The 19,831-nt window shown below is 44.9% G+C and overlaps 1 protein-coding gene across 1 annotated transcript in view; it reads right to left on the reverse strand.

Annotated features, from left to right (window-relative positions):
* Tacc1 (transforming acidic coiled-coil containing protein 1) overlaps positions 1-6,206 on the reverse strand; it is an 80,417-nt gene extending 74,211 nt beyond the window's left edge. The window contains exon 1 of the mRNA XM_029531729.1: positions 6,111-6,206. Within this exon, the coding sequence (XP_029387589.1) occupies positions 6,111-6,184 (74 nt within the window). The 5' untranslated portion in view covers positions 6,185-6,206. The remainder of the gene's footprint in view (positions 1-6,110) is intronic.
* Positions 6,207-19,831: the final 13,625 nt, after the last annotated feature.

Below are 19,831 nucleotides of genomic sequence, written 5' to 3' on the forward strand. Positions count from 1 at the left end.
CTGTCCTGGAACTCACTTTGTAGATCAGGCTGGCCTTGAACTCAGAAATCTGCCTGCCTCTGCCTCCCGAGTGCTGGGATTAAAGGTGTGCGCCACCACTGCCCGGCTGAGAGTTATTTCTTAAGTAATCTTTCCCTTACCCTACAGAAAAGTTGATATAGAGACCTGCCTTGTATTTCATGTGGTGTTTCTCCTTTTAGCAGTGTGTTGTTTTACTATAGCATATTTGTTACACTAATGAATCAATATTGATACCATACTATTAACCAAAACCCATATTTTATTCAGATTTCTGTAGTTTTTACTATCTGGAATATATCACAATATAAATTCAGTAGTCATGATCTCTCTCTCTCTCTCTCTCTCTCTCTCTCTCTCTCTCCCTGTTAGACATGGTCTCACTATGTCTAGTGAGCCATGGATAGCCTGGAACTCACTGTTGACAGGCTAGCCTCAGACTCATGGAGATCCATGTGCCTAGAGAGAGTGCCGATTAGAATTGTGAACTTTAGTATCTAACCACAACGTGGGAAACAGAAAAATTTAAAAAGCATGCCCACCCCCACCCCCACCCCCACCTCCATAGCTAGAGTGAACTTCATCAGAAGGCAGACCCGCGCGGATGGTGCCTGCTCACTCTGGCCTCAGGTTAGTGACTTCCTGTATAGTATAGCCCACTCTGGCATCTCACCAGCTCAGACTCCAGACAATCCCGCAGCTGTGCCGTTTTTATTATTGTTCTCCTTCGTTCTTGTGTTTAATCCTGAAATGTGTGCCAACTGGGAGAGGGTGTGGGGTGAGGGAGAGGTGGGGCGCTGATGGACGCTAAGCTAGCCCCAAACGGGAAGAGTTTGTGGAAGGAAGTTGTGCCTGCACCCCTACTCAGTAGCTATATTGACAGAGTGTGTGACTATGACTATTTCTAGCCCCTCACACACAGAAGTGATAGCCCCACATAACACACACACACACACATGGTCACACACACACATGGTCACACACCCTTGGTCACACACACACTTGGTCACATGATCACACACACACTTGATCACATACACACTCACTTATTCTCACACACACACTTAGTCTCTCTCACACACACACTTGGTCACATGGTCACACACATGTGATCACACACACACACACACACATGATCACATACACACACATTTGTTCACACACACACTTGGTCACATACACACATATTCACTTGGCCACATGGTCACACACACACACACACACACACACACACTTGATCATATACACAGACACACACATATACACTTGTACTCTCACACACACACTTGGCCACATACATACACACTTGGTCTCTCTCTCTCTCTCACACACACACACACACACACACACACACTTGGTCACACACACACACACACACACACACACACTTGGTCACTGACCTAGTCCATTATTCACTAAATCCCAAATGGAAAGATTGGTTCAGAAATGCAACAGGTGCACATGTTATATTTCAGACAGACAAGCTAAATATGAAAGAGGTGATTATTTATAAACCATAGGCTCTGTTTTATGTCATTTCCCAAAACCTCCCCCCACAAACCTTTCATCGTTCTTAGAAAAGCCACCACGGACATATTGCCGAAAGCAATCAGGCAGGGAAGTAGGGGTGGAAGGGTGGGGAGGGGCCGGGGAGGTGTTTTAAACGGTGCAGCAAACTACCCCACACCCACGGGATGCCTGCCTTCTTGGTAGTTCTTTCCTGGAAATTATATGAAATAAAAATTCAGGGGTGGGGACTGGCAAGATGGCTCAGTGGGTAAGAGCACTGAGTGCTCTTCTAAAGGTCCCGAGTTCAAATCCCAGCAACCACATGGTGGCTCACAACCACGTGTAATGAGATCCGACGACGCCCTCTTCTGGTGTATCTGAAGACAGCTACAGTGTGCTTATATATATAATAATAAATAAATCTTTGGGCCTGAGTAAGCAGGGCCGACCAGAGCAGGCAGAACGAGCAGAGGTCCTAAATACAATTCCCAACAACCACATGAAGGCTCACAACCATCTGTACAGCTACAGTGTACTCATATACATAAAATAAATCAATAAATCCTTTAAAAAAAATCCAGAGGTGGCTTGAGTTGGTGATGCAGCTCAGTTGAGAGAGAACCTGAGTGGCAAACCTTGGGTTCAATTCCCAGCTCTGCATAAAACCAGGCTTGGCCGTGCACACCTGTAACCCCAGCACTGGCAAAGCTACAGCAGGTATTTCCCCAGAGTCCTAAAGTAAGTGTCCTCGATGTAGTGTCACAAGAATTCTAACCCGGGTCTGCCTGACCCCACAGCTGTCCTCAGTCCTCAAAGCCCCCAGGAATGAATGAATGAATGAATGAATGAAATTCCTCCAGCTTTTTTCTTTGTTTTGTTCTTCAAGACAGGGATTTCTCTGTATGGCCCTGGCTGTCCTGGGCTCAGAGATCTGCCTGCCTCTGCCTTCTGAGGACCAGGATTAAAGGCATGTACCACCAATGTCCTGTAAATTTTAAAATTTTTCTTTCTTTCTTTCTTTCTTTTTTTCCCTGCTCGCACATCTGTGCATTGTGTGTATGCCTGATATGTTTGGAAAGTCAAAGGAGGGTATCAGATTCTCAGCTTGGAGTTAGCGCTGTGAGAAATGGTGTGAGTCTGGGGAATCAAACCCAAGGCCGCGGGAAGAAGAAAGAATCAGTTCTCTTAACCACTAAGCCATCTCTCTCCAGTCTTTCCTCGAGCTTTTTACCCAAGCCCTGGGCTCAGAGAAGGTCAGCGGCTAAACTTTAAACACTGATGAACTTGACCTCAAGCCAGGCATTTGTTTTCATGCATTTCTCTGCTTCTTTGCATTTCTCTGCCGAGTTCTCGCAAAAGCTTTATCTGAAGGACGAACTGTGAACATTCTCAAAGACAGTTTCTCCCTCAAAAGAAAAAAAAATGCCTTTGAGTGCATTAGTCACGTGATTTTCATGCTAATGGAGACGTCCTTGATGTCGACCTTATCCAGGGCAGCCACATATCCGACAGGAAGTCTGTAGGGACCCATGTGAACAATGAGTCCTTGCTCTCTCAGAGATCCTGGAGAGACTTGTGGCATGTGTGTCCACTCAGCCACACTTGGGTAAAAAGAATTCTTTTTGCTTATGAAATCTCAAGAGTCCATTCTTTTTTTTCCTCTTGAAACAGGGTTTCTCTGTGTAGCCCTGGCTGACCTGGAACTTGTTCTGTAGACCAGGCTGGCCTCAAACTCACAGAGATCTGTTTGTCTCAGCCTCCCAAGTGCTGGGACTAAAGGCGTGCACCACCATGCCTGGCTTCAAAAGGGGTCTTTAAGTGGCACTCTCATGTGTCTGCTAAGGCTGCCTCACTGAGGAGAGCCTGTGTACTCTAATGAGACCAAAAATCCCAGCCCTGAGTATGAAACCCAGAACTTAGGCAAGCCTCTACCACTGACTTATATCCCTGTGTACTTCTGAAGAGGGGCTGTATTCCTAAGCAAACACCAAGGTTGACTGTCATTTGCATTAGTCAATTTTAGGTAAGTTTGGCCATACATAGAAGGGACATGAGGAAACTCCAGGGGGACAGCAAGACACTAGATAATTTAACAACTGATGACGTAACACCCCAGCAGCTGAACTCACGTGTACCTTCGTTTCTTCAAATGCTGCCAGTGAATAAGTTCACTATTTCCTTTCAAACTATGCAGTAAACCTGGCCACCATTGGCAAAGAGTATTCAGCCTCCATCCTTGGCTGAGAGAATAGACTGTATGTTCCAGATAAAACGGTTCGCAGATAAAAAATGGTTGTGATGTGTACAACCATCTATCAACCTCAAAGAAACCTATGAAGCTGTTCCTACCATTCGGTTAACAAAGGAGGAAGTTGAGACCCTGAGACACTAAGAAATAGATGAAAGTCCCCCAGCTGTCAGGAAACAGACCCTGGACTCAGAGGCACAGCTATTCCCATCCCCCACAGACACGCCCATCTGTGTGTCTGTCTGTCTGTGTCTCTTGTCTTTCTCAGAGTTATTTATTTTTACTGTATGAGCATGAGTGTTTTGCCAGCATGCATATATGTACACCACATTTGTGCCTGGTGCCCAAAGAAGTCAGAAGATGATGTCAGATCCCCTGGAATGTTATGGAAGTTCCTGTTGGTGTTGGGAATTGAACTCAGATCCTCAGCAAAAGGAGTGCTCTTAACCACTGAGCCATCTCTCCAGCCCCTATTTTTCTTTCTTTTTGGTTTGTTTGTTTGTTTCGAGACAGGGTTTCTCTGTGTAGCCCTGCCTGTCCTGGAACTCACTCTGTAGACCAGGCTGGCCTCAAACTCAGAGATTCGCATGCCTCCTGAGTGCTGAGATTAAAGGTGTGTACCACCACCACCACCACCACCAGGCTCTCTTTCTTTCTTTCTTTCTTTCTTTCTTTCTTTCTTTCTTTCTTTCTTTCTTTCTTTCTTTCTTCCTTCCTTCCTTTCTTTCTTTCAAGATTTATTTATTTTTTGTATATGAGTACACTGTAGCTGTACAGATGGTTGTGAGCCATCATGTGGTTGTTGGGAATTGAACTCAGGACCTCTGCTTGCTCCAGCTCCGCTTGCTTGTTCTGGCCCAAAGATTTGTTTATTATCATTTGTTAGTACACTGTAGCTGTCATGGATGCTTGTGAGCCACCATGTGGTTGCTGGGATTTGAACTCAGGACCTTTGGGAGAGCAGTCAGTGCTCTTAACCACTGACCCATCTCACCAGCCCTTATGTTTGTTTCTTAAAAGTTAGGTTTGTTGGGCAGTGGTGGCATATATATGCCTTTAACCCCAGCCCTGGGGAGGCCGAATCAGGCAGATTTCTGAGTTCGAGGCCAGCCTGGTCTACAGAGTGAGTTCCAGGACTTTAGCAATTTTTATATTTTTGTATTAAGCAATGCCAATTCAGATTTCTTCCTTATTCAGGGAAAATGAAAGAAAAAGGGGGTGTGGTGAGGTGGGGTTCTGTCAAGTGAACTAAAATCTGGGTTTTTTTTCCCACCTTTTTCAGGGGGGAGGTAGCTACAACAAGAGCTTTGAAGTTACACACCCTGGGGTCTACTACTTTCTAGCTAGGTGACCTTGGGCCTTGGACTTGATTTCTCTGTGTCTCAGTTTACTTTACTGGTAAAATAGCAAAAAAGAAACGAATTCAGGGTTCTTGGAGATTAAATAGCACAAAGCAATTATTACATTTTCTTACAAATCTTACATGCTCAGTGAATCTCAGTGATCCTTTCTACTAACAAGTTGTCCAAACTACGTTTTGGTTTCTAATCTTTTGTAAATATTAGGAGGACCAGAGCTGGTGACATATGGTTCAACCGTTAAAGAAAATTGATACTAAGTTGATACTAAGCCTGACATCTGAGTTCGACTCCAGGAGCCCACTTGCTGGAAAGCAAGCTGGCCTCCACATGTGCGCCCTGACACAAATAAATAAGCATAAAAAATAATAAAGGTTTTTAAATAGTAGGGGGTAAAAATGATGTATTTAGTTTTTGGATACCAGGAGGCTGTTTTCCATTGAAAAGTTTTTTTTTTTTTTTTTTTTTTTTTTTTTTAAAGGAAAGAAAGAAAAGTATTGCCATACCACAGCGTCTATCTCCTTCAAACTTGGGTTGAAATTTGCTGGAAATAAAGAGCCACCCACCTCCAGCTTACATTCGCGTGCGCGTGTGGACACTCGCGCGAACAAACACACACAACACACACAGAGAGAAAGAGTTTGAACTGTTCCAACAGTTCTTTATCAACATGTTCCCCTCTCCCCACGCACAGCCAACTTTTACTAGGAGTTACTTGGCGCCGAGTTCCTTAACGGTACTTGCTGTCCCCAGCTGTCGCTGTCCCGGAACAAAGCACTTACTGCAGCTACAATGCTGCCCTTCTCTGAGGTCATCACGAAACTCGCCGCAAACAAGAGGGAATTCTTGGGAGCCACAAGCGCCACATCCCCGTCCCTGGACCCCGTAGGCCCGGACCGGTCTCAGCGAGCACTCCCACCCTATCCCGCGCCCGTCCTGTCCTGGGTCCCCAAGCCCCACGCCCCGCGCAGACTCACACGGCATCCACGGCTGTCGGGGGCGTCTCCCACGCGAGCCCCGGGCCGCGATCCTGGGAGTGCGAGCCGCCCATCACAGCCAGCCCACGGGTGACCTCGCAGGAGGCGGCGGGAGGAAGGGCCAGAGGCAGGGCGGGGCCGCAGCCACCTCCCGCCGGTCCGCCCGCCCGCCTGCTCGCCCAGGCTGCAACCAATGTAATCAACCAAAGCTTGGCTACTTCTGTCACTGTGTTCATCCCAACTAACTGGGTTACTTGGGACAAGTTATTGTACCCTTTCTGAGCCTTGCTTTCTTCATCTATAAAATAAGGGAGTGTGTTCACCGCTAAGTGGGCACTTTGCCTCTGCCGACCGAAGAATGAACTCTTTTCCAAATCATAAGAGAGGGGAAGAAATAAAACAAAACAAGGCAGCCTTTTAAATCCCAGCACTCGGGAGATAGAGGCAAGTAGATCTCTATGAGTTCGAGGTTAGCCTGACCTCTGTAGTAAGTTTCAGGACAGTGAGAGCTACGTAGTAAGATCCTGTCTCGGAAAAAAAGAAAGAAAGAAAGAAAGAAAGAAAGAAAGAAAGAAAGAAAGAAAGAAAGAAAGAAAGAAAGAAAGAAAGAAAGAAAGAAAGAAAGAAACCCAAAATAAAAAGTAAGGAAAAGGAAGAGGCTGAGGAGGAAGAGGAAGAGAAAGAGGAAGGAGGGGGGAAGAAACTGCCTGAGGTTCGATTCTCCTTCCTTCAGGAGTTTCACCCTCAGGCAAGCCTCTGCACCTCACCTCTCCTCTTCTCTCCTCTCCAGCAGGCGGCGGCTTTTTACCTGGCACACTAGGAAGCCTTTTTCTTCTCACATCCGTCCATCTTTCCATCCCTTGTCAATCTCTTTCTATCACATAATTCTGTATCCTTCCGACACACCCTTTGGTATCTCCCTCTCTAGAATGCCAGTTTCGTGAAGACAGCAGCGAACTTGTTTCTTGTCTGCTGGCCCAGAATGGTCTCAAGTCCCTAATCTTTCTGCTCCACCTCCCAAGTGTGAATATTAATAAGTGCCAGTGGATCCAGCTATTTGCTCGTTTGTTTGTTTGCTTGCTTGCTTGCTTGATTGGTTGATTTGGTTGGGTTTGGTTTGGTTGGTTGGTTTGCAAAAGTCTTTCAAAGGTTACAAAAGGCTGGCCTTGAACTGAGTTCTGATTTTTCAGAAGCCCAGGCCACTGTTAGAATGTAACTTTTTTAATGACTAGAAGATGCTCTTACCCCTGCCTCCTACTTAGTGTTTGTCTCCTAGTTTACTAGCAGGAAATACTAGTTGAACAAACCCATTAATTGCTGGGCCCACAGAACTGGGCCAAACATTAACTCCCTTCTTGACTGGAAGCTATAGGAAAATAAAGATGTGTGTGGCTACACTTTCATTTTTCTAGGAAGAATAAGAAAGCCTTACCTTTACAACAGATCTCTCTTGTGTGTCAAAGTATTAACTACCTATTGTTTACCCTCCCTGTTCAATCGGAGAAGCCCCGAGGTCACAATACTGACACATCTGGAGTGGGAAATTAAAAATTAATTAAAAGCATCATGAAGCTGGAACTGGGATTTTTTTTTTTCCTTTGAAGCAAAGGTTGCAAACAACTGGAGAAACTGGCTTCAGGCAGGAACCCATCTTGCAAAAAGTCTGGGTTCTTCACAGGTTGTCTGGAACTTCAGTGCCTAGGGGCTCAGCTCCTCATTCTCTGTGAGGCCTGCCAAGGGAAATAGGAGAATGGGGCAGACAGCAGGCGGGATCCAGAAAGTTTCCTTCCCTGGGCTGATAAGATGAACTGTGGGACCCTTTATTTCTGTTAGTACAGAAAGGCACAGAGCAATGTCACTAAAGTGGTTTGAAAGGAAAAAGTGGGGCTGAAGGTGGAGCTCAGTATTAGCACACTTGACTAGTATGTTTGAAACTATCTTTGATTCCTAGTACTAAAGAAGAAAATAAGGGGAGAGAAGAGGAGGAGGAGGAGGAGGAGGAGGAGGAGGAAGAAGAAGAAGAAGAAGAAGAAGAAGAAGAAGAAGAAGAAGAAGAAGAAGAAGAAGAAGNGAAGAAGAAGAAGAAGAAGAAGAAGAAGAAGAAGAAGAAGGAGGAGGAGGAGGAGGAGGAGGAGGAGGAGGAGGAAGAGGTGGAGGCTGAGGGGAAGAGGAGACTGACTGAATAGATAAATAAATCAATAAATAAATAATAAGAAAAAAGAAAGAAGGAAAGAAAGAAGAAAAGAAAGAAAGAAACAAAGAAAGAAAGAAACAAAGAAAGGGAGAAAAAGAATAGGGAATCTGCTCTGTTGTAGAGGCATTGAGACAACCAGAGAGCAAAAACTCTATAAAAATAAGTGAATGACTGAGACCTGTCACATAGTGCAGGGTGTTCATGCATATGGTTGCCTTGTTCGTTTGGCTGCCCTGGCAGTTAACAGGAAAGGTTGATGGGTAGCTGGACCTCCAGAGTCACGGGAGTGATGATAGGAAGGGGGCACATCCTGTCCTCAGGAAGGAACTGATGAGAGCTCTTCAGGAAGCATGGCCAAGACAGATTGAGATCCCTGGATGCTCCGCAGCCCCCAGGATACACTTTGTGTTCCCGCAGATGTAGAACCAAGACTTTTTATCTCATGCTGGCACAGCCACGGTCTTTCGGATCAGAACCCACTGTGGGATTGTCTGCTTTCTCTGCTTAATGCGCCTTTGTTCAAATTCCTCTCTTTTCTATGCTTCAGTTAAAAACTAAGAGACATCAGCATTCCCAAGGCAGACATAGTTAGTACGTGAGTGTAACTCTGTCGCTCCAAAACAGCTTGTATCAAATGAGTATCAGGTTTCCGGAGACCTCACCTTGAGAAGTACATGCTGATCTCCATTTCCCCGGGATATCATTTCCATGGTGTTGTTCTTTGTTTGTTTGTTTGTTTGTTTTAGAAAAAAACCTTTAAATTTTTATTATTTTATATGTATGAATATTTTGCCTGTGTGTATGTCTGAGCATCATGTGCAAGCCTGATGCTCGAGGAGGCCAGAGAGAGCATCAGGCTTCTGAAACTAAAGGTACAGATGGCCGTGAGCTGCTGTGTGACTCAGGTCCTCTAGAAGGGCAGCCAGTGCTCTTAACTGCTCAGCTGTGTATTCTGTCCCTTTCATACCCACTTATAAAGGATAAAATTGCTTCATATTTTTAGAGTCACAGATTATTCTTGAAATCGAGCAGCGTGAAGGCTCCAGTGTCTTCATCCTCTTTCAAAATAATTTGTGGATATAAGTTGCTCGATCTTCCCATATGAGATTGGAAATAAGCTTGTGAATAAGCATTAAACTGTCAGTTAATCCAAGAAGAACTGACAATGGCAGATACTGAGGCTTCCAATGTAGGAACAGAACATATGACTAGCCATTTTGTCTGCCTTCTTTAACGCCTTGTCAAACTGTCATGCTTGAAAATTTTCAGCCTATGGGTTTTTTTTTTAATTTTTATTTTATATTGTATTTACATGTGTGTATGTGTTTGTGTCTTTGTGTGTGTGTATACAAATGTACACATGAGTACCCATGGAGACCAGAAGAGGGTGCTGGATCCCCTAGACCTGGAGTTATGGGTAGTCCTGAGCTACCTGATGTAAAGTCACATCCTGGTCCTCTGGAAGAGTAACAAGCACTCTTAACCACCGAGCCTCACTCCAGCCCCAATCCGTAGGTCTTGAACATCATTGGTAAGACTTATTCTAAGTATTTGTTTCTATTAGAGATGGGGTTATTTTTATCATTTTAAAAAGATAATCATGTGTGCATGCGTGTGTGTGTGTGTGTGTTTGTGTGTGTGTACTGTCAGTATCTTCAAGGCATGACAGAGAGGACATCAGATCCAATTACAAAACCTGGACCATGTAGTTGCTAGGAATTGAACTCAGGACCTCTGGAAGAGCAGCTGGTACTTTTAACCAGTGAGCCATCTTTCCAGCCCTCATTTTGGATTCTAAATAATAGTTGCTAGTAAGATACAATTGATATCTTGCTACCATCACTCATCTTAGTCCATAGGATGAAAATAGAAGCGTCAAGTCCAACTCCTTGGGTGTATCACAATGAGAACGGGTGATGAGAATGATAGGTGGGTCTCGTTTTCCTCCCGCTCGATTTCCCCTGCTGGTTAGAATGGAATAACTGACTAGAAGCATCCATGTTTACTCTCAAGGTAGAAGCAGGGGCTGAGAGGAAGTAACCTGAACCTTTGAAACCCTGATGTCCCTAGCTTGCCCACTATTTCCTTATGTGCAGGGGGAAAAAATAAACATATATCATTTACCCATTGTTGTCTTGCATTTCTATAATATTTGGGAAAATCATTGAAGACTCCGATCATTCATTTAGGAGAAGAATTCCACTATTCTACAGTCAAAAGGCCCAGGTAACTATTCCTTACCAGCCCTGCCAGCAACCACTCCATCCAGCTCTATACACAGAGGTTTATGGACACTAGCTTAACACTTCAGCTGCAGCTGAAACTGTCTGGAAGTTTCCTGAGCCATCAATATTGTCAGCGTTCCCCACAAGCCCGTGTATTGAATGCTTCCTCCCCATCCGTGAGAGACTTAACTATGAAACTAGGGAGTGGGCTTAGCTGGAGGAAGTTCACTGGGGCAGGTTCTCAGGGTAGGTTCTCAGAAGTTCATCCTTACCCACTTCCTGTTCTCTCCGGAGTCCTCCGTGCCATTATGTGAACTGCTTTGCCCCCCACCGCGAGGAGCTAACCTCCTGAAACTCTGAGCCTTAAGTCGTTTGCATTGGGTACTTTGGTCACAGTGACGAGGAAAGTCATACTATTGAAACATTGATGCTCAAAAAGCTCTTCCGGTGGGCTGAGATGCTCCGGACAGGAGAGCTGACGTGAGGGATGAAAGGGATGAAGCCCGTGGATGCTTCTAATGAGGAGACCCACATACCACTCCTGCTGGTGTCTACACGCTTCCAAACTGCAGGGGGCGCACCTGCAGAGGGGACCTTCCATTCCCGACGTTCCTCTTTGCCATCCTATAAAGCTCTAAGACCCCCACCGTGCAGGTGCACAGTCTCACTTCCTGGGAGAGACCGCGGCCTTTGGCTGTTCTGATTAAGGAACACTGCTGCCTCTGGAGACCCCTGTCTTTATTTCATTTCCACGTTGTTCAGTCATCCCTACCTCACAACTATCCCCAATCCTAAACAACGTTCCCTGAAGGAGGCTTTGCTTAATCATCCCCTGTCCATTTTGGAGTTGAGAGCATCTTGGCCAGGCACCTTGGCTAACTGCACAGAACACTTTTGGAGGTAGCACGGTCTGTGGTAATTGTGTGGGAACTACTGGCACTCCCTAGTAGGAAAAGGGAAGGTCACAGACCATCACCTGGACTCCAGTTGAAAAAACCAGCCTGCCTCCATCTTGGGCTTGAAAGCCATCTTAGAGTAAAGACACACTCAGTTCATTCCTCTTTATAATTAAATCTCTGTTTAAGGATTGGGCTATGCCCCACCTATAACCTTAACTACAAATGGTTCTGTGCTGCCTAGTCCAGGAGACAGAAACCTCGTCTTTTTTACAAAACATTGTTATGACCATCTTGCGGCCCTACCTTTGTTTCAAAATGTTACCATGACTACCTTGTTATGCTACTTCTGTAACCATGCCTATTTGCCTTCCACCACCCCCACCACCCCCATTTGCAACCCCCCTACTCCGGAGCTGTAAAAACCCCTTATCTTGCCCTTGTTCAATAATGACCTCCTGAACCTGGGAGAGACAGCCAGGGTACATGAATTAAAAAAAAAAAAAAACCTTGCTTTAATTAATTCGGCCCGATGGTTTGGGTCAGTGGTCTTTCTCCTTGCATCTTTGGGATTAACACCGGCCTTCACTGCCTCTGGCTCCTCCCCAGCTGCAGGGGATCTTGGGAGATGTATAGACAGAGGAAAATAACTGATAAGAGGGACTCCAAGGTGCATCTTCTCTGAGTCTATTGACTACAAAGTGGGGCGAGACTTTGGAGTGGCAGCTGGTTTGAGAACACCCGCACCCCTGTAAGTAACCTTAGTCACCATACTCTGTAAGCAAGCTCAAAACCTTCGTTGGTTCATTAAGTTCGAATCCGGTGGGATTGTTCCCTGTTCAGAGTTGTCTGGGCTTGGTAGAGAATCCAGGCACTCTAAGAAATCTGGCCCTAAGCAAAGAGGCCAATGAGCAGGGCAAGAACATGCCCATCCAGGAATTGGAGATAGTCTGACTGCAGTTGAATAGCACAAATAGCCCAGTTAACTAAAGCAACTCCTTCAGCTACTTAACTAAAGCACTCCTTTATGGTCCAGGACCTCGCCCTTCTTCAGAAACCTTTAAGAGTTTATATCTTTAAAGAAACAAATGTAGGTTATAAAGGAGGATATAAAGGCACCCATGGTGGCTCACACCTTTAGTCCCAGCACTCAGAGGTCTTAGAGTTTGAGGCCAGCCCTGTCTACAGAGTGAGTTTCAGAAAAGTAAGGCTATACAGAGAAATCCTGTCTGAACCCCTCCTCAAAAAAAGGATATAAAACTAGTTGTTTTTCTAGTTCTAATTCTCTCATGGATTTTTTTTTGGGGGGGGGGATTAGGTGGTGGATAAGTGCATAACATATTTTATACTAAAAGTGTAAAGTTTAATGTGAAACTTCACAGGTTCCATTTCAAATGCCAATTCTAACTGTAATATAAAAGTTCATTGAGGGGGCTGGAGAGATGGCTCAGCGGTTAAGAGCACCGACTGCTCTTCCAGAGGTCCTGAGTTCAATTCCCAGCACCCATGTGGTGGTTCACAACCATCCGTAATGAAATCTGATGCCCTCTTCTGGTGTGTCTGAAGAGAGCAATGGTGTACTCATATATATAAAATAAATAAATCTTTAAAAAATAGTTGATTAAAAGTTCATTGAGCCGGGCATGGTGGCACACGCCTTTAATTCCAGCACTCCGGAGGCAGAGGCAGGCAGATTTCTGAGTTCAAGGCCAGCCTGGTCTACAGAGTGAGCTCCAGGACAGCCAGGACTACACAGAGAAACCCTGTCTTGAAAACAAACAAACAAACAAATAAAAAAAAAATTCATTGAGTTGTATAGACTTTGGGTCTGGTTAGTTTTGGTGGGTGATAGATATTACTACTTATTTACAAATTTGGTTTATGATAAAGTTTGCTTTTTTAAAAAATCAAAAACAAGGACAAAACAAAGAAATGAAAACAACTAACTTTTTCTGAAGAGACTGAAGTCTCTTCTCTCAGACACGGAGATTCCTGGCCACGTGTCTGTGGTAAAGGAAAATCTACCTCTGCCTTCCTCTCAATGAAGGGCCCCCTTCCCTCCTGCAATAGCCTTATAGTTTGGTGCCAAAACTCAGGAGAAAGGTGTCATGGGAACAGATCGCCCTGCGCTAGGCTTTCCCATCTTTGCCTCTGTAACCCCTCTATCCATTCCCGGGACTTCCTTTAGCTGAGAGCTGGAGGGGTTAGCCTCGCGGGTCATCTCGTGGGAGGGGTTTCCTTAGCCCACCACCACACTCTGCTAGGCAGCACCAGCTCTTGCCCTCCATCGCTAGCAAGACTGCCATGCCCTGCCTTGGAACCTCCTCACCTAGCGCTGTGGAGGCAGCTGCTTCTCATAGTGGGCAGGGCCAAGACTAATGTTTGTACCTTTATTCTATTGGTCTAAGAGATCTACAGATACCCAAGTTTTCAACTCTCCAAAACTGGGGAGTTTCCCATTTTTCTCCACAGTTGGTTTGTAGCCTATTTCAATTTTTGAGTCCCCTCCCTCCTCTCTGATCCATCTATCTATCTATCTATCTATCTATCTATCTATCTATCTATCTATCCATCCAACCACCCAACCAAACAAAAAACAAATTAACCTGCAGACTCCAAGCCATTCTCTGCAACCTGAGAAAATGCCTTCAGCCATATTTCTGCATGATGCAGTCCCCACCCTGCAACCCCAAATCAAGCTCTTAGGCAGTTTGCCAGAAAACACACTTGCCTGGGAAGTTCATAATAAAATTTAAAAAAACCAATGAGAAGTTACCCCTTCTTTCTAACACTGGCTCTACATTTGGCCTTCACAGGGGACCCCCAAGCCTATAGGTAAGCTCTATACCTGGAGATATAAATGTTCTACCTGTTTCTACTAAGGGGACCCTTGGATTTCACATAACCCTGTGTGTGTTCTTTGATTTTTTGAGGGGGGGGTACAGTTTATAATTATTTTTGTGTAATTATTTATATGTCATTTTGGCTGTTATATGTAGGTATGGTAGTTGTTTTCATATAATGTTCTTTATGTTTTATGTCCTAAAAACAATCTAAATGCCAAAATCAGTGTATACTTTGTTTACCAATCTTTTTAAATATATTGAGCACTATGCTTGGGATATGCCTAATTTTAAGAGGTGTGTTCATGTATGTGCATGTGTGTACATGTATGCACATGTAAACATGCATTTTGTTTAGATTTATTTGTTTTATTTTGTGTGCCTGAGACTTTGGCTGACATGTGTACCACATGCACGCCTGGCCCTCCAGAGGCCAAGAGGTCATCAGGTTCCATGGAACGGGAGTTACATCTGATTGTGGGCCGCTGTGTGTGTACTGGGAGTTGAACCAGGTCTTCTAGAAGAGCAGCCAATGCTCTTTAGTGCTAAGCTATCTCTCTAGCTCATGGGTAAAGATTTTAAAGATGACTTCATTCTGCTTAAAAAAAAAAAAAAAAGAGAGAGAAGTTTTACAAGGCTCTTATTCTTGTCAAACCACACAAAATTTAAAACTAAATAATGGTCATTTAAAAACCCATCTAACTGCTTAAGACATACAGAGACATTTTAAAGTCTGCAGATAATCCTAATGTGTCTGATTATATCATAACTTATATCCTACATTTCCTTTTATAACATGTTGGGGATAATAACTTATTCTGTACTCTCAGACTTAACATGCTTGGCTTGTATTCGTGCCTGTTATATATTTAAGATTCAATGCACATGTTTTCCCTCTTGGAAAGCTGGGGAGACAGCTCAGTGATTAGGAACGTGCATCGCTCTGGGTTTGAGTTTGGTTCCCAGCACCCATGTTTTGTGGATCACACCACACACACACACACACACACACACACACACACACAGAGAGAGAGAGAGAGAGAGAATTTGAAATAAAGTAAACTCTTTAAAATCATGAACAAAATATAGTTGTTTTAGTGAGGAAAAAATGGTGTTTCCAGCGTATTATAAACAAGGGGAGATATAAATTCATAAATATAAAATATGTGTTTTTTAAGATGTTAGGGTTTTTTAAAAGATTTTATTTATTTATTTTATACAGATGAGTGCTCTATCTGTATGTACATCTACATGCCAGAAAGGCCATCAGATCCCATTACAGATGGTTGTGAGCCACCATGTGGTTGCTGGGATTTGAACTCAGGACCTCAGGAAGAGCAGTCAGTGCTCTTAACTGAAGAGCCGTCTCTTCAGTTCCAAAATATATCTTTTAAAAGAAGCTTTCAAAAAAAAAAAAAAAAAAAGGAGGGGGTGGGAATGCTCTTGGGTTTTTATGTGGTAAAATAATATTTTGTCTGAGATTAAAGGATTGTCCCAAAGTGGAAACAGACAGAGAACAAAACATGAAGGCACGCCCTAACAGGGGATCCACTGATGGTCAATAGCTTCTGAGGCACTCAGTTAAGTGACACGTTTTTTCAGGTGTTGCCCCTGGCAGGTTGACCACACTCCAGTAGAAGGCGCCATGGTCAACAGAAGCTAGGCTCCGAGGGTTATCTGCACATCTGTCATTTTCACTACAAAGTAAAATTTCTGTGCAGATCTGCTCGAGGACTCCTGTCATTACAGCAGTCGGGCAGTTGAGGGACGAAGACTGTGCATTTGGGGAACAGTCCTGGGGTGGGGTTGTCATGGTGCACAGATGAGAGGGGACTTCCCATTTCCATGGGCTGAATGGAGGGGTTGCCATTAACAAGGTGCCCTTGGACTTGGTCTCGGCTTACTCCAAAGATTAAACACAGCCAAGTGGCTGTGCTTTCTCTGTGCTGGAAGTCGTGTGTGTTGTTATGTGTGTGTGTGTTGTGTGTGATATGTGTGTGTATTATGTGTGTTGTGTGTGTATGTGTGTGTTTTGTATGTGTGTATATGTGTGTGTTATGTATGTGTATGTGTGTGTGTTATGTGTGTGTGGTGTTATGTGTCTGTTATGTGTATGTGTGTGTGTTATGTGTGTTGTGGGGGAGAGGGGGGTTACATGCTTGCCTGCATCAACCTTTTTTCGGTGGAGTTTCCAGACAAACTCCTTTGTTTAAGGCCAATTCTACCAAAATGCCCTTTTTATCGTCCCACCAGCCATCTTCTGTGGGGCTAAAATTTGCAAGGCCAAATTCTGCGCCCCCCTCCCAAAGTCTCTATTCTCTATTTTAAGGTGATGTAAATGTCACATCGGAGTGGCAGTTTCCAAGGGAGGGCAAACCCTGGAGACCTGGGAGCCTGCTTTCCTGCCTGCTGCCCTCACTCAGCTTTTCTGTGTCAGGAGAAAGACAGAAAGCAATCTCTAAAGCATCTTTTAGGTTCTGTTTTTCGGTGTGTGTCAGCCCTGTAGCCACATGTGTCAAGCACAGTGTGCCCTTGTGTGTCTTATAGGGGCAGTTCCCTAAGCAGCCCCATTTCTTGTGCCCATACCCTATTTTCAGGGACAGCACCTGCCTGTAACTCATCCACCCAAGCACTTGGGCTGTCACCTCTCAGGCTGAGGGACCTGGCGCAGCTGCAGACTTCACTGCCAATCCCATTAGCGTGGTCCCGAGGGAGGGAGAATGGAAGCAGTTGTCACTATGACTTGATTTTTTAACTCAACAGTTCTGACTCCATCACTGCACTGGGAAGTCACAGAACAGATAGCAAAACTCAGGAGGTGGTCAAGAACCCAGCCCATCAGTGGGAACTTAGTCTTTCAGACCTGTTCCAGCTCTAGTACATGTGATTCTTGAAGCCATTTAATGCCTTTTCCAGATTGGACTGGCATGAGCCTTGAGAACTGACAGCTGCTTGCTTGCTAAATACACCCAGGCCTTTCTTCCCTTTTTTTTTTTTTTTTTAAGATTTATTTATTTAATTTTATGTATATGAGTACACACTGTAGCTTTACAGATGGTTGTGAGCCTTCACGTGGTTGTTGGGAATTATATTTAGGACCTCTGCTTGCTCCCATCAACCCTGCTCGCTCTGGTCAGCCCCACTTCCTCTGTCCCTGCTTGGTCTGGCCCAAAGATTTATTTATTATTACACATAAGTACACTGTAGCTGTCTTCAGAAGAGGGTGTCAGATCTCATTACGGATAGTTGTGAGCCACCATGTGGTTGCTGGGTGTCTTAGTCAGGGTTTCTATTCCTGCACAAACATCATGACCAAGAAGCAAGTTGGGGAGGAAAGGGTTTATTTGACTTACATTTCCATACTGCTGTTTATCACCAAAGGATGCAGGACTGGAACTCAAGCGGGTCAGGGAGCAGGAGCTGATGCAGAAGCCATGGAGGGATGCTCTTTACTGGCTTGCTTCCACTGGCTTGCTCAGTCCACTCTCTTATAGAACCCAAGACTGCCAGCCCAGAGATGGCACCACCCACAAGGGGCCCTCCCCCCTTGATCACTAATTGAGAAAATGCCTTACAGCTGGATCTCATGGAGGCATTTCCCCAACTGAAGCTCCTTTCTCTGTGATAACTCCAGCTGTGTCAAGTTGACACAAAGCTATCCAGTACACTGGGATTTGAACTCAGGACCTTTGGAAGAGCAGTCAGTGTGCTCTTACCCACTGTGCCATCTCGCCAGCCCCCAGGCCTTTCTTCCTTACACATCTGGCATCTGTGCTAGCACGGGCAATGGTGGCTCTTGAGGCCATCCCAGGGGATGAGCAGTGTGTGCTCATGTGAGTTCTGCAGGCTCTGGAGAGCTCATTCTGGGAGCCCAGGAAACAAAATAAGACAGTCAATCACTCCTCCAGCAGCTGGGTGGGCAGGCAACCAGCATGCTCCCTCGGTCTTCAGTCTTCTTTAGACTGAGGACATCAGCAGCTGGCTGCAGCTGGCATGGTTCTTGGGCTGCTGGGCAGGCCGCTGGCAAGCCCAGGGTCAGCTGCCAGCAATTATGGAGCCGGTAATGATTAGCCAGAAAGTCAAACTATGGAAAATTCCAAAGGCCCCGTGCTGAAGACAAACGTCCTCCGGTCCTGCCTCGCCACACTCTCATCTTCTCCGGTTTTCAACTCTTCCTGTCCACGTACGTTTCTTTGAGGTCTCCAAGACTAAGGGACGAGGCTAAGGAAGAAAGTCTCTTCTTTGGTAATTTCCAGGGCTGAAGATGAAGAAACATGAAAGGTGTTCCCCTCGCTTCCCATCTCCGTGCACGTCAGGTAGACTGGAATAAACAATTGATTTTCTCTCTCCCTCCCTCTCAGTCATTAAACTATGGCCTCCCCCCAGTGACTAATGGAGTCCCAAATGTGTACTACGTTATCTTGTATTATTTGGAGGGGAGCAGGAAGCCAAAGAGACCTTCATTCCCAAATCCTTAGAAACTCATCTCACGCTGGAGAGATGGCTCCGTGGTTAAGAGTCCTGGCTTGCCGGGCAGTGGTGGTGCACGCCTTTAATCCCAGCACTTGGGAGGGAGAGGCAGGTGGATTTCTGAGTTCGAGGCCAGCCTGGTCTACAGAGTGAGTTCCAGGACAGCCAGAGCTACACAGAGAAACCCTGTCTCAAAAAACAAACAAACAAACAAACAAAAAAAGAGTCCCGGCTTTACCTCCAGAGGGCCCAGGTTTGATTCCCAGCACCCACCCAGTGGCTCATAAGAATCTATAATCCCAAGGGGATCCAACACTCCAGGTTGTGGTGCACAGACATACACAAAGGCAAATTGCCCATAAACAAAAATTTTAAACAAGATAAAATGATTAAAACAAACAAAAAAAACCTACCCCTATTTCACTAATTTCTAGGGAAACAATTTGATGGTTGCTATAAATACACACTGGTGTGAGAGGGTGGGGGAGGGAGAGGGAGAGGAAGGGAAGGAGGGAGAAAGGGAGGGGAAGGAGGGAGAAGGAAAGGAAGGGTTTTGATATTAAGAGGACTAATTTGGGATTTGGGGCTCTGAGGGTGTAAGGTATAGAGCTGGGCTTAGCTAGAGCTTTCTCCATTTTATCATGCAGTGCACTGGTTACTTTTCTGGGCTGTGTTAAAATACCACCACCAAGGCAGCTTTGTACAGAGAATGTCTTGTGTCTGTATGGATGTGGTACCTGTCAGTAAAAATCTGATGGCCCATATAGCTTATGCAGGAAATAGAAGGTGGGACATCCGGGAGGCAGAAAGGATTCTGGGAGAGAGCCAGGTAGGAGATTCATCTGGAGGATGTGACGAGAGGGACATTTGGTACCTGAGCACAGGTAACCAGCCACAGGGCACAATGTAGATTAGAATAAATGGATTTCTAAAGTTATGGTCTAGTCAGAGAAGAGCCAGCTATATTGCCAAACTTTTATAAATCATGTTTCTTTAAAAATAAGCTACATATAGCTCTTGAAATTTTATATCTCAGCTTGAAATTCTAACGCCATTCTTCTAGAAATACGAGTGGTTTTGCTAATAGCATTTA

Source organism: Mus pahari, chromosome 19, assembly GCF_900095145.1.
Source record: "Mus pahari chromosome 19, PAHARI_EIJ_v1.1, whole genome shotgun sequence".
NCBI lineage: Eukaryota > Metazoa > Chordata > Mammalia > Rodentia > Muridae > Mus > Mus pahari.